Here is a 12098-nt window from a genome sequence, read left to right on the forward strand (position 1 = left end):
GAATTTTTACCTTCTTTATTGTAACTGATAGCGTTAGAACCTGGTGTGGATGCCTCATGATTACAAACTCCACATGCTGAGTGGTGTGATGGTTGAATTTCAGTGCGTGTTATCACACTGAAGCACAATTATTTTCATAATGGAATGCAACAAGTATATATAATTGCATAAAATCTTTTTTCTAGAATTGTCCATAGCTATTTAAGCAAAAAACCATTTGAAGAATACCAAGAAAGCTCATATTTTTCTCGGTTTTTACAATGGAAATGGCTGGAAAGGTATGTCCTATTTAAGACTCAATGAAACAGGTAATAACTTCTCATACTACATATTGATTGAACTGTACTTTTCTATCTGTCAAAATATAAGAACTATTGGAAATCTTAAATTGTATATGGCTTTTTTGCACAGAAATTATTACTGGGTCCAGTATTATACAATTTCTTCTTACTCAGTTGATTTTTTCCTCTCTTTTTTAAAATGGGGTTAGACCTGTTGGTGCAGTGGTTGGAAGATAACTTCTACCTTAGATGAGCAATAATGTAATCTGGTGCAGTGGTTGACACTGTGCGGCAGAAGTCCCTGCCCAGCCTCTTGCTAGCTGCGTGACCTGGCACAGGGGACTCAGCGGGGACGAGTTTCAGGCAGAGTTGGACGGTGGCTGGCGTCACCTGGGAAATGCATGCAAAATGCTCAGCACGTGCTTGGTGTACAGAATAAATGATCCGGAAGTGTTAGCTGCCACTACTGTTAGCTACTGTGTTAACCAGTAACTGTTACTACCGTTGTAGTTATTTTTGATGAAATATCCATTTTGAGTTCATTCACGTTTCTCTTGAGCTGTTGGATGGAAGCATCTTCTTCGAAGCTCCTTTTTCCTTAGAATTTCCTGGTCAAAGGACCCTGCACCGTAGATGTCCTTTTCCTCACCAGCTGTCCGTCAGGCCCAGGGGGCGTGCCGAAGACCATGCCATGCGTCCTAGGGAGGCAGGCTGCACACCTGCCTTTACTTAGTGAGGGAAATTCTATGAAGATTTAGTTCTGTGTCTTGCTCCCATGTTTTGTTAAATGTGCTTGTTGGGGGCCGCAATCCCTGAGCACCAAACCCTTTGTCCGGGCATTCATTTGAGCTGTATGGCTTAGTAAGTAAGACTAGAACAAGGGCTGGTAGGCTTTTCTGCTTTAAGGTAACAATGCAATGTGAGACCTGAAACTTTTTTTTTTTCAATTAATTAGGCAACCAGTAACAAAGAACACATTTAGACATTACAGAGTTCTAGGAAAAGGCGGATTTGGAGAGGTGAGTAAGGTGTGCCAGGTGTGCATGGTACCTGTCTGCTGGGTGGGTAGAAAGCCAGGTCGTTGGAAGACCCCACTTTTACCACTGCAATGTTTCCTTATCATACTTTTTGGGAATTTTAGCCAACTGTGATTATCTTTTCTTTAAGATTTATTTCTTTATTTCAAAGGCAGAGTTAGAGTTAAAGAGAGATCTTCTATCCATTGGTTTCACTACCCAGATAGCCACAACAGCCAGGTCTTGTCCAGGCAAAGCCAGGAGCCTGGAACTCCATCTGGGTCTCCCAGGTTGGTGCAAGGGATCAAGGACTTGGCCATCCTCCACTGCTTCCCCAGTGTATTAGCAGAGGGCAGGATTGGAAGTGGTGTAGCCAGGATGCAAACTGGTGCCCATATGGCATGCAGCATCACAGGCGGTGGCTCCTGTTTCTCACAGAAGCTGTTGTCCCATGCTTAATGTTCAAGTTCTGTCCAGATGCGAAGGCTATTCTTAGAGTGAGAATTTAGCCTAGAGGTTAGGGTTCTCGTTCAGATGTCCAGGCCCCCATTGGAATGCTGGAGTTTGATTCCTGGCTCCAGCTTCCTGCTAAGGGAGACCCCAGGAGGCAGTAGTTACGGCTCATGGAATTGGGGTCCTGCTACCATGTGGGAGACCTGGGTTGAGTTCCTGGCTCCTGGCTTCAGCCCTGCTAAAGACATCCGGGAAGTGACCCAGTGGACAGGAGCTCGCTCTCTGTCTCCCTCTAATAAATAAGTCAAAGTTCAAAAGCAGTTATTCTGTTTCCACATGGAACTTGTTATTCTGTTTCCACATGGAACTTGTTATTTTGTTTCCACACATGGAACTTGTTATTCTGTTTCCACAATTTAGGACTAGCCCCCAAATTCATGCAGTACCGGCTACATTGTTAAATATGCTTATTTAATGTAACTGTATTTGGATATATGCTGCACTTATGTAAAAATATGTTTAAAAATGTAGTAATTTGGGGGCCGGTGCTGTGGTGCAGTTGGTTAACACCCTGGCCTGAAGCGCTGGCGTTCCATATGGGCACCGGTTCTAGTCCCGGCTGCTCCACTTCCGATCCAGCTCTCTGCTATGGCCTGGGAAAGCAGTAGAAGATGGCCCAAGTCCTTGGGCCCCTGCACCCACATGGGAGACCCAGAAGAAGCTCCTGGGTCCTTCTTCAGACTGGCGCAGCTCCAGCCATTGCGGCCAATTGCGGAGTGAACCAACGGATGGAAGAGACCTCTCTCTCTCTGCCTCTCCTCTCTCTGTGTAACTCTTTCAAATAAATAAATAAATAAATCTCTTTTTTTAAAAAAAAGTAGTAATTTGGGCAGATCCTAAGAAACCTACCCACTTATTCATAACAGATAATTTCTTTAAAAATATTTATTTATTTATATGAAAGTCAAGAGTTACAGAGAAGGAGGGAGAGAGAGAGATCTTCCATCAGCTGGTTCACTCCCAGATGGCCACAATGGCTAGGGCTGTGCCAGGCTGAAGCCAGAAGCCAGGTCTCCCATGTGGGTGACAAGGGCCCAAACACTGGGGCCATCTTCCACTGCCTTCCCAGGAGCATTAGCATGGAGCTGGATTAGAAGTGGAGCAGCCAGGACACAAGCCAGAGCCCATATGGGATTCTGACATCGCGGGTGGCGGCTTTACCCGGTAGCCATAGTGCTGGCCCCAGGATGGCTGTCCTGCATGGAGACCACCGTGCAGGGGGGTCAGACCAGCATGCTGTCTTCTGAGATGTTAGTTACCTCAGCAACGCCCTGGAGTGGTGGAGCTCACCTCTTGTAGCCCTCAGAGCGCTAACACTGTATGCTGGAGTGAGGAGAAGGCTAGACAAATGTATTTAAATTCCCCAGTGAGTTAGAAAGCTGACCCGAGAGGCAGCACACTATGGGTGAGGCCTGCAGTCCTTTCGCAGTTGGCCTGGTAGGAAATTGGTCATCACGGCCGCTACTTCAGGAGAACTGGCCGTGCTGCTGCTGCCGTCCTGGAGACGCTTTACGACACTTCGCCTCCCTGACCGCACGCTCGTAGGAGCTCTTCCGTGGAGGATATCTTTAGGAAACCATCCTGTCTGATACATCCTAGAGCAGGAATCGTGCTTCCTCTCTGCAGTCATCCTGTTCTGCCTTCCACGATCTCTAAGGGTAAAGACTCGGATTTTGTCGAGGAACAAAGGAAAAGAGGTTTAAGGGACATGGGTCTTACGTTTGCAAAACAGTGTTCTAATAGTCACACGAGACCTTCTTAAATGGACTCAGTAGAACATGTTAGCAAATTATTTTATTCGCTTGAGGGATACAGCAGGACAGGTGTATAGAGAGTGAGCTAGAACGCTCATCGGCGGCATGCATGCGGTTCCCGGGAGCCAGGCATCAACCCTGGCTCTCGGATACAGGACGTGGGCCTCTAACAAGTGGCTCAAACTGTCAGGCTAAACTCTCCTGCCAGTGTAAGCAATTTGGGGGAATTTGGATGAATTGAAGATTTTGTGGGTTACTTTTGAACACACTTACTTTGGTTTCCAACAAATGATTAAACGAGTGAACAGGCGATGGTGATTCCTCAAGGACGTGTTCTGGGTGTGGTATACGCTGGGCCAGGGTCCGAGGGCAGTGCGGCCGTCCATTTCTACAGTGAGTGCTGGTCAGGAGGAGCCCTGCTGACTCCAGAGCAGGCGCATTCTTGGTCCCTCCCACTTGAGAGTCCAGTGGTGCACTTAGCTTCCCAAACGCTGGCACCCCCTGCAGTGGGGGAGGTCAGACCTAACTGGCACCTCCTGCAGTGTGGGAGGTCAGACCTAACTGACACCTCCTGCAGTGTGGGAGGTCAGACCTAACTGACACCTCGTGCAGTGTGGGAGGTCAGACCTAACTGATACCCCCTGCAGTGTGGGAGGTCAGACCTAACTGATACCCCCTGCAGTGTGGGAGGTCAGACCTAACTGATACCCCCTGCAGTGTGGGAGGTCAGACCTAACTGACACCTCCTGCAGTGTGGGAGGTCAGACCTCACTGATACTTCCTGCAGTGTGGGAGGTCAGACCTAACTGGCTCCTCCTGCAGTGTGGGAGGTCAGACCTAACTGATACCTCCTGCAGTGTGTGAGGTCAGACCTAACTGGCTCCTCCTGCAGTGTGGGAGGTCAGACCTAACTGATACCCCCTGCAGTGTGTGAGGTCAGACCTAACTGACTCTCCTGCAGTGTGGGAGGTCAGACCTAACTGGCTCCTCCTGCAGTGTGGGCGGTCAGACCTAACTGATACCTCCTGCAGTGTGTGAGGTCAGACCTAACTGACACCTCCTGCAGTGTGGGAGGTCAGACCTCACTGATACTTCCTGCAGTGTGGGAGGTCAGACCTAACTGGCTCCTCCTGCAGTGTGGGAGGTCAGACCTAACTGATACCTCCTGCAGTGTGTGAGGTCAGACCTAACTGACTCTCCTGCAGTGTGGGAGGTCAGACCTAACTGATACCTCCTGCAGTGTGGGAGGTCAGACCTAACTGGCACCTCCTGCAGTGTGGGAGGTCAGACCTCACTGATACTTCCTGCAGTGTGGGAGGTCAGACCTAACTGGCTCCTCCTGCAGTGTGGGAGGTCAGACCTAACTGATACCTCCTGCAGTGTGTGAGGTCAGACCTAACTGGCTCCTCCTGCAGTGTGGGAGGTCAGACCTAACTGACAACTCCTGCAGTGTGGGAGGTCAGACCTAACTGGCACCTCCTGCAGTGTGGGAGGTCAGACCTAACTGACACCTCCTGCAGTGTGGGAGGTCAGACCTAACTGACACCTCGTGCAGTGTGGGAGGTCAGACCTAACTGGCTCTCCTGCAGTGTGGGAGGTCAGACCTAACTGGCTCCTCCTGCAGTGTGGGCGGTCAGACCTAACTAATACCTCCTGCAGTGTGGGAGGTCAGACCTAACTGGCTCCTCCTGCAGTGTGGGAGGTCAGACCTCACTGATACTTCCTGCAGTGTGGGAGGTCAGACCTAACTGGCTCCTCCTGCAGTGTGGGAGGTCAGACCTAACTGGCTCTCCTGCAGTGTGTGAGGTCAGACCTAACTGGCTCCTCCTGCAGTGTGTGAGGTCAGACCTAACTGACACCTCCTGCAGTGTGGGAGGTCAGACCTCACTGATACTTCCTGCAGTGTGGGAGGTCAGACCTAACTGATACCCCCTGCAGTATGTGAGGTCAGACCTAACTGACACCCCCTGCAGTGTGTGAGGTCAGACCTAACTGGCTCCTCCTGCAGTGTGGGCGGTCAGACCTAACTGATACCCCCTGCAGTGTGGGAGGTCAGACCTAACTGGCACCTCCTGCAGTGTGGGAGGTCAGACCTGACACCTCCTGCAGTGTGTGAGGTCAGACCTAACTGATACCCCCCTGCAGTGTGGGAGGTCAGACCTAACTGACACCTCGTGCAGTGTGGGAGGTCAGACCTAACTGACACCTCCTGCAGTGTGGGAAGTCAGACCTAACTGATACCTCCTGCAGTGTGTGAGGTCAGACCTAACTGATACCTCCTGCAGTGCGGGAGGTCAGACCTAACTGATACCTCCTGCAGTGTGGGAGGTCAGACCTAACTGGCACCCCCTGCAGTGTGGGAGGTCAGACCTAACTGACACCTCCTGCAGTGTGGGAGGTCAGACCTAACTGGTCTTGTTCTGTCAGCAGTTGTCTCAGCCTTGCTTTCAGCCCTCCAGAATTGGGCTGTGGCTTGGAAGCAGGCGCAGTTGGAAGGCAGATAGGCAGACGCTTCTGCTCCCAGCCTTGAAGGGCAGCAGGTATCTCAGAAAGAGGCATTCACAGGATGCTGGATTGCAAGTGGGGCAACTGGGACTTGAGCCAACGCCCATATGGAACGCCGCAGAGTAGGGGGTGGCTTTACCTGCTATGCCACAGCACTGCTCCTCAGATAGTCATATCTTAAACAGAGAGGCAGAGAGAGGGAGAGACAGAGAGAGGTCTTCTATCCGTTGGTTCATTCCCCAAGTGTCCCAACAGCTGGAGCTGGGCCGATCTGGAGATAGGAGCCTCTTCCAGGTCTCCCACGTGGGTGCAGGGGCCCACACACTTGGGCCATCTTCCACTGCTTTCCCAGGCCACCAGCAGAGAGCTGGATCATAAATGGAGCAGCAGGGACTTGAACTGGTGCCCATATGGGATGCCGGTGCCACAGGGTTAAACCTACTATGCCACAGTGCTGACCCTGAATAGCTATCTTCTTTTTTTTCTTTAAGATTTATTTATTCGATAGAGTTACACAGAGAGAGAAGGAGAAGCAGAGAGAGAGAGAGAGAGAGAGAGAGAGAGAGAGAAGTCTTCTATCTGCTGGTTCACTCCCCAGATGGCCGCAATGGCCAGAGCTGAGCTGCACCAATCCAAAGCCAGGAGCCAGGAGCTTCTTTTGGGTCTCCCACGTGGGTGCAGGGGCCCAAGGACTTGGGCCATCTTCTACTGCTTTCCCAGGCCACGGCAGAGAGCTGGATGGGAAGTGGAGCAGCCAGGACCTGAACCAGTGCCCACATGGGATGCAGGCACTGTAGACAGCAGCTTTACCTGCTACGCCCCTGAATAGCCATTTCTTAATAGAACATTTGATGATGGGGAAATAGTCATACAGTGAGTACAGGATAAGGTTAGGAAACATTACCTGCTCTGTGGTGTGAGCCCACTGTTGCTCTAAAAGGTAGAGGTTACAGGGGAGCGAAGTATATTTTCTTGCATGCATGTGTACAGATGTGGACTTAGAAGCCTTTACAGCAAAGTTTACAGACAAAGATCTGGAATTAAAATTTTTTTAAATCATTGTCCTGATTACTGTCAGTATTTTCCACACCAAACTTTATGTTACTTTTACCATCACTGTATTGGCTTTTAAAGTAATCCTGTGTGTATGTGTGTGTTTTGTGTGCGTGATATGATGTGTGTGTGTGCCATACTTGGAGTCACAGGAAACATGATAGTCATATGTTAACAAGAAGCTTCATGTACTATTTCTCTCTCCACTTTTGTGTGCTTGAAAACTTTCAAAATGTGAAGTTAAAATAGCATAGAAATGTTACTTTAAGAACTATCTAGATAAAATAATGATATAAAATCTGAACTCTGTGAAACATATTTCCTTATATTCTTGAACTTTTTAATTTAATAAATCAAGGATCTTTTTAGTTTCATATTTGAAAACTTTTGCTTTTATTTTTAAAAGATTTATTATTTATTTGAAAGGCAGAGCATCAGTGAGAAGACACACACACACACACACACACACACATATGTCTTCCATTCATTTGCTCACTCCTCAAATGTCCACAACAGCCAGGGCAGGGCCAGGCTAAAGCAAGGGGCCAGTCTGAAGCGCGGAGCTAAGAATGTCATCCAGGTCTCCCACATGGGTGGCAGGGGCCCAAGTACTTGGGCCATCTTCTGCTGCCTTCCCGAGTACATTAGCAGGGAGCTGCATTGGAACTAGAGCAGCTGGGACTGACTTGGCACTCTGGTATGGGCTGCTGGCACTGTACACAGTAGCTTAACCCGCTGCACTACCCAAAAACTGGCCCAAAACTTTTGTTCTTTTGCACAAAAATAAAATAGATGTAAGGGGCTGTATTTAAACAGATGTATCATGATCACCTGTGAGCAACCTGTTCCATTGGTTCCTGTCTTAGAATTTATGAAGTACAAAATTAAATTCACTTTGTTCTCCTAGCAGTTTTCTAGGGACAAGAAGTGAGGATCCATGTCCACCACTGCAGCGGTCTTGGCTCCTCAGGGGCCACTGCTGGATCTTACCAGAAATAAGTATCACAGAGAACAGTCTTGTGTGTAACCTAGGAAATGTCAAGGTCAGAGGCCTGCATTGCAGCATAGCAGATAAAGCCACTGCCTGCCATGCAGAAATCTCCTATGGGCACCGGTTCAAGTCCCCACTACTCCACTTCCCATCCAGCTCCCTGCTAATGGCCTGGGAAAGCAGTGGAAGATGGCCCAAGCGATGGAGGCCCTATACTCACATGGCAGATCTGGATGAAGCTCCTGCCTCCAGCTTGCGCTTTTGCAGCCGTCTGGGGAGTGAACCAGCAAATGGAAGATCTCCCTCTGTCTCTGTAACTCTTTCAAATAAATAAATCTTTTTTAAAAAATGTCAGGAGTGGCTAAGCCTCTCTTTCTCTCTCTATTTCTCTCTCTCTCTCTCTGAACAAAACCACCCCTAGGTTTGTGCCTGTCAAGTGCGAGCCACAGGAAAAATGTATGCCTGTAAAAAGCTAGAAAAAAAAAGAATAAAGAAGAGGAAAGGTGAAGCCATGGCTTTGAACGAGAAAAAACTGCTAGAAAAAGTGAACAGCAGATTTGTAGTAAGTGTCCCCTCTCGTCCTTGTCATGCGCCCAGCCCCGGTCTCCCACCCCCACCGTGACCAGGTCTTCTTAGTTAGCACTGCATCCTGGGCTTGGAGCAGGCCTGGTGTGGGAGAAGGTCCTCAGTGAGTGACTGGTGATGGTAAGGGGTCCTTGTGAATCCAAGGGAAAGACCAGTGAGGAATACTGTGTAATGTAACTGCGGTCAGCTGCGTGCCACCCAGTGGCCACAGTACCAAATCCGCTCTCCTCTGTTCTCTGTACTCTTCTCCTCTGCCTGCAGCTGGCACTTTCTCTCTTACTACTTTTTTTTTTTAAGATTTTTATTTAAGAGGTAGAGTTACAGAAAGAGAGAGGGAGTGGAGACAGAAAGAGATGTCTTCCATCCGCTGGTTCACTTCCCAAATGGCTGCAACAGTCAGAGCTGTGCTGATCCAAAGCCAGGAGCCAGGAGCTTCTTCCCGGTCTCCCACATGGGTGCAGGAGCCCAAGTATTTGGGCCATCTTCTGCTGCTTTCCCAGGCCACAGCAGAGAGCTGGATCAGAAGAGGCTCAGCCAAGACTCGAACAGATGCCTAATGGGATGTCAGTGCTGCAGGCGGAGGATTAAACTACTGTACCACAGTGCTGGCCCTTCTCTCTCTCTCTGCCTCTCTGTAACTCTGCCTTTCAAACAAACAAATCTTTAAAAAAAAAGAGGGAGAGAGGCTCACTAGGCTAATCCTCCGCCTGCGGCGCCGGCACACCAGGTTCTAGTTCTGGTCAGGGCACCGGATTCTGTCCTGGTTGCCCCTTTTCCAGGCCAGCTCTCTGCTGTGGCCAGGGAGTGCAGTGGAGGATGGCCCAAGTGCTTGGACCCTGCACCCCATGGGAGACCAGGAGGAGCACCTAGCTCTTGGCTTCGGATCAGCACAGTGCGCCGGCCGCAGCGGCCATTGGAGGGTGAACCAACGGAAAAAAAGGAAGACCTTTCTCTCTCTCTCTCTCTCTCTCTCTCACTGTCCACTCTGCCTGTCAAAAAAAAAAAAAAAGAGAGAGAGAGAGAGAGAGAGAGAGGTGTTTTCCATCCGCTGGTTCACTCCCCACATGGTTGCAACTGCTGGGGCTGGGCTGATCTGAAACTAGGAGCCAGAAGCTTCCTCCAGATCTCCCATGTGGGTGCAGGGACCCAAGGACTTGGGCCATCTTCCACTGCTTTCCCAGGCCACAGCAGAGAGCTGGGTTGCAAGTGGAGCAGCCGGGACTCGAACCAGCGCCCATATGGGATGCCGGCACCAGAGGCAGAGGCTGGCCACAATGCCAGCCCCACCCCCTTACTATTTTAATGCATCATGAACAAGTTGGATTTATTCCAGGAATGAAAATAAATTAATGTAACTTATCACATTACCAGGATAAAGGAAAGATATTATCCTCTCAATAGCTGCACCCATCATTGATGAACAACTCTAAGTACCAACTGTGAAGGAAGCGTGTCGCTCCCCCTCTTCGTGGAGGAACGACACTAAACCCTGCCTAGGCTTCATATCCGAGTCACGGCACCATTATGTCGCTCCCCCTCTTCGTGGAGGAACGACACAGGACCCCGCGCTGTTCTTTCGTCTGCTCGGCCCTCCCCGGGTTTGCTGCTGGTTCTTCCCGGGTTGGCTACTATCCCTTCCACCTCCGTGGAAGGGCAGTTCCCCCTGGCCACATTCCCCACTTCCGCAGGGGAGTGGCACACCGCCGGCCGGTTCTCTCGGGGGCTGCACGGGTTCCCTTAGATGTTCCCCATAGATGTTCCTGGTGCATGCCGTCTCTCTCCTCCTTTATAGTCCTCCTCCGCCAATCCCAACTCGGCTGCCCACACGCCGAGTACGCTGCTCTCCAATCAGGAGCAAGTCCTACAGTTAATTGGTTGAACTGGAGGCAGCTGTGCGGAAGCTGTTTACTTCTCTCCCAGCGCCATATTGTGGGAGAGCAGATGCATAGAATAAGTCCTAATTCGAGTAACTTAGTCTAGTCCGGATTGCTCCCCACAGAAGCGTCCTCTAGAGAACCTCTGGCACACATCCGCAGTGATGGGACATGCTGAAAGTCCTCCCCCGGGGCCTGGGTGAGGCCGTCACGGCTGTCGCCACTTCTGCTCAGCACCGCGTTAGTGATTGTAACCGAGGCAATGAGGGCAAAAATGAGAGATTAGGTCTAGAGAGAAGGGAAGGAAAGGAGGTTTTAGAACAAACAGTCACTGTTCTCCAATAGCATGATTGCAGTGGGGACAGTCTCAGACTTAGCTGAGGGATTAGCTGTGAGTCTGCCACAAGCAATTAGGAAAAGAAAATTTAACTGATTGCATTTATAATAGCATAAAGAAACATCAACATCTAGGAAAGACATGACAGAAATATTCAAAACTTCCACACAGGACTATAAGTTGTTATTGCAAGAAATTGTAGTGGCCAGTGCTATGGCACAGTGGGTTAAACTGTGGCCTGCTGTGCCGGCATCCCATATGGGCGCTGGTTTGCGTCTCAGCTGCTCCACTTCTGATCCAGCTCTCTGCTATGGCCTGGGAAAGCAGCGGAAGATGGCCCAGTGCTTGGGCCCTTACCCGAATGGGAGACCCAGAGGAAACTCCTGGCTTCTGGCTTCAGATCAGCTCAGCTCCAGTTGCAGCCATTTGGGGAGTGAACCCTTGACTCTACCTCTCTCTCTCTGTCTCTCTCTCTTTCTCTCTCCATATATATATATATATATATATATATAATTCAAATAAATAAACCTTTAAAAAGAAAAAAAAGAAATAATAGAAGGCCTAAATACATAGGGGAAATTCGTGTTCCTGGACTGGAAGACTAAATGCAGTGACAATGTCAGTTCTCTCCATTTGAGCTACAGATTAAGGAATTAAATATAGTCCCAATCAAAATCCCAGTGGCATATGTATAAATTGACTTAAAAGTGGATAGAAAAGTGGGAAAAAAAAAACACAAACAGGCATTTCACAAAAGAGCAACCAATTGACTAATACATGCTTGAAAAAGTATCCCCTATATTTGCATATACACAGAAATAGAAGTTAAAACCACAATAAGAAAAAAAAATTTAAAAAACACAATAAGAGACCACTATGCTTCCATCAGCCCGGCTCAAACTGAAGACTGAGCACCCGGGGTATTTGAAGTTTTGGGACTGTAAGACCCGACTTGCCCTGCTGGGGGGCATCACCCAGGTGCAGCTGTGGGAAGTCCAAACGCACAGACGTTGGTGGCCCAGTGAGTGAGGCAGAGCCTGGAGGAGTCGCTGTCCAGGCGTCAGTTGGACACAGCAAGGTCTCTGAGCACAGAGCTGCAGTGAGGTCCTCGGTGGGTGAGGGTCCGAGGGGCCCACGGTGTGGAGCGTGCCTTTCTCTGACGCGTACATATTACGTGAATTTTATTAGC

The 12098-nt window shown here is 49.4% G+C and overlaps 1 protein-coding gene across 10 annotated transcripts in view; it reads left to right on the plus strand.

Moving 5' to 3' along the window:
* Window positions 1-12098, plus strand: part of GRK4 (G protein-coupled receptor kinase 4) — an 84726-nt gene that overhangs the window by 42793 nt on the left and 29835 nt on the right. For 5 of the 10 annotated variants that reach the window (XR_016228564.1, XR_016228565.1, XR_016228569.1 and 2 more), the window contains exons 6-8: window positions 186-278; window positions 1237-1300; window positions 8535-8675. The exons of 1 other annotated variant lie outside the window; for it this stretch is intronic. Coding sequence is in view for 6 of the 9 variants with exons in the window: in XM_051836706.3 (XP_051692666.3) it covers window positions 186-278; window positions 1237-1300; window positions 8535-8675 (298 nt within the window). In the remaining 3 variants the exon portion in view is untranslated. The remainder of the gene's footprint in view (window positions 1-185; window positions 279-1236; window positions 1301-8534; window positions 8676-12098) is intronic. 4 more of the 10 variants (XM_089324975.1, XM_089324976.1, XM_070067980.2 and 1 more) reach the window with 3 other exon arrangements.

The sequence above is a fragment of the Oryctolagus cuniculus genome, chromosome 2, assembly GCF_051225735.1.
Source record: "Oryctolagus cuniculus isolate XC-2025 breed Fujian yellow rabbit chromosome 2, ASM5122573v1, whole genome shotgun sequence".
NCBI lineage: Eukaryota > Metazoa > Chordata > Mammalia > Lagomorpha > Leporidae > Oryctolagus > Oryctolagus cuniculus.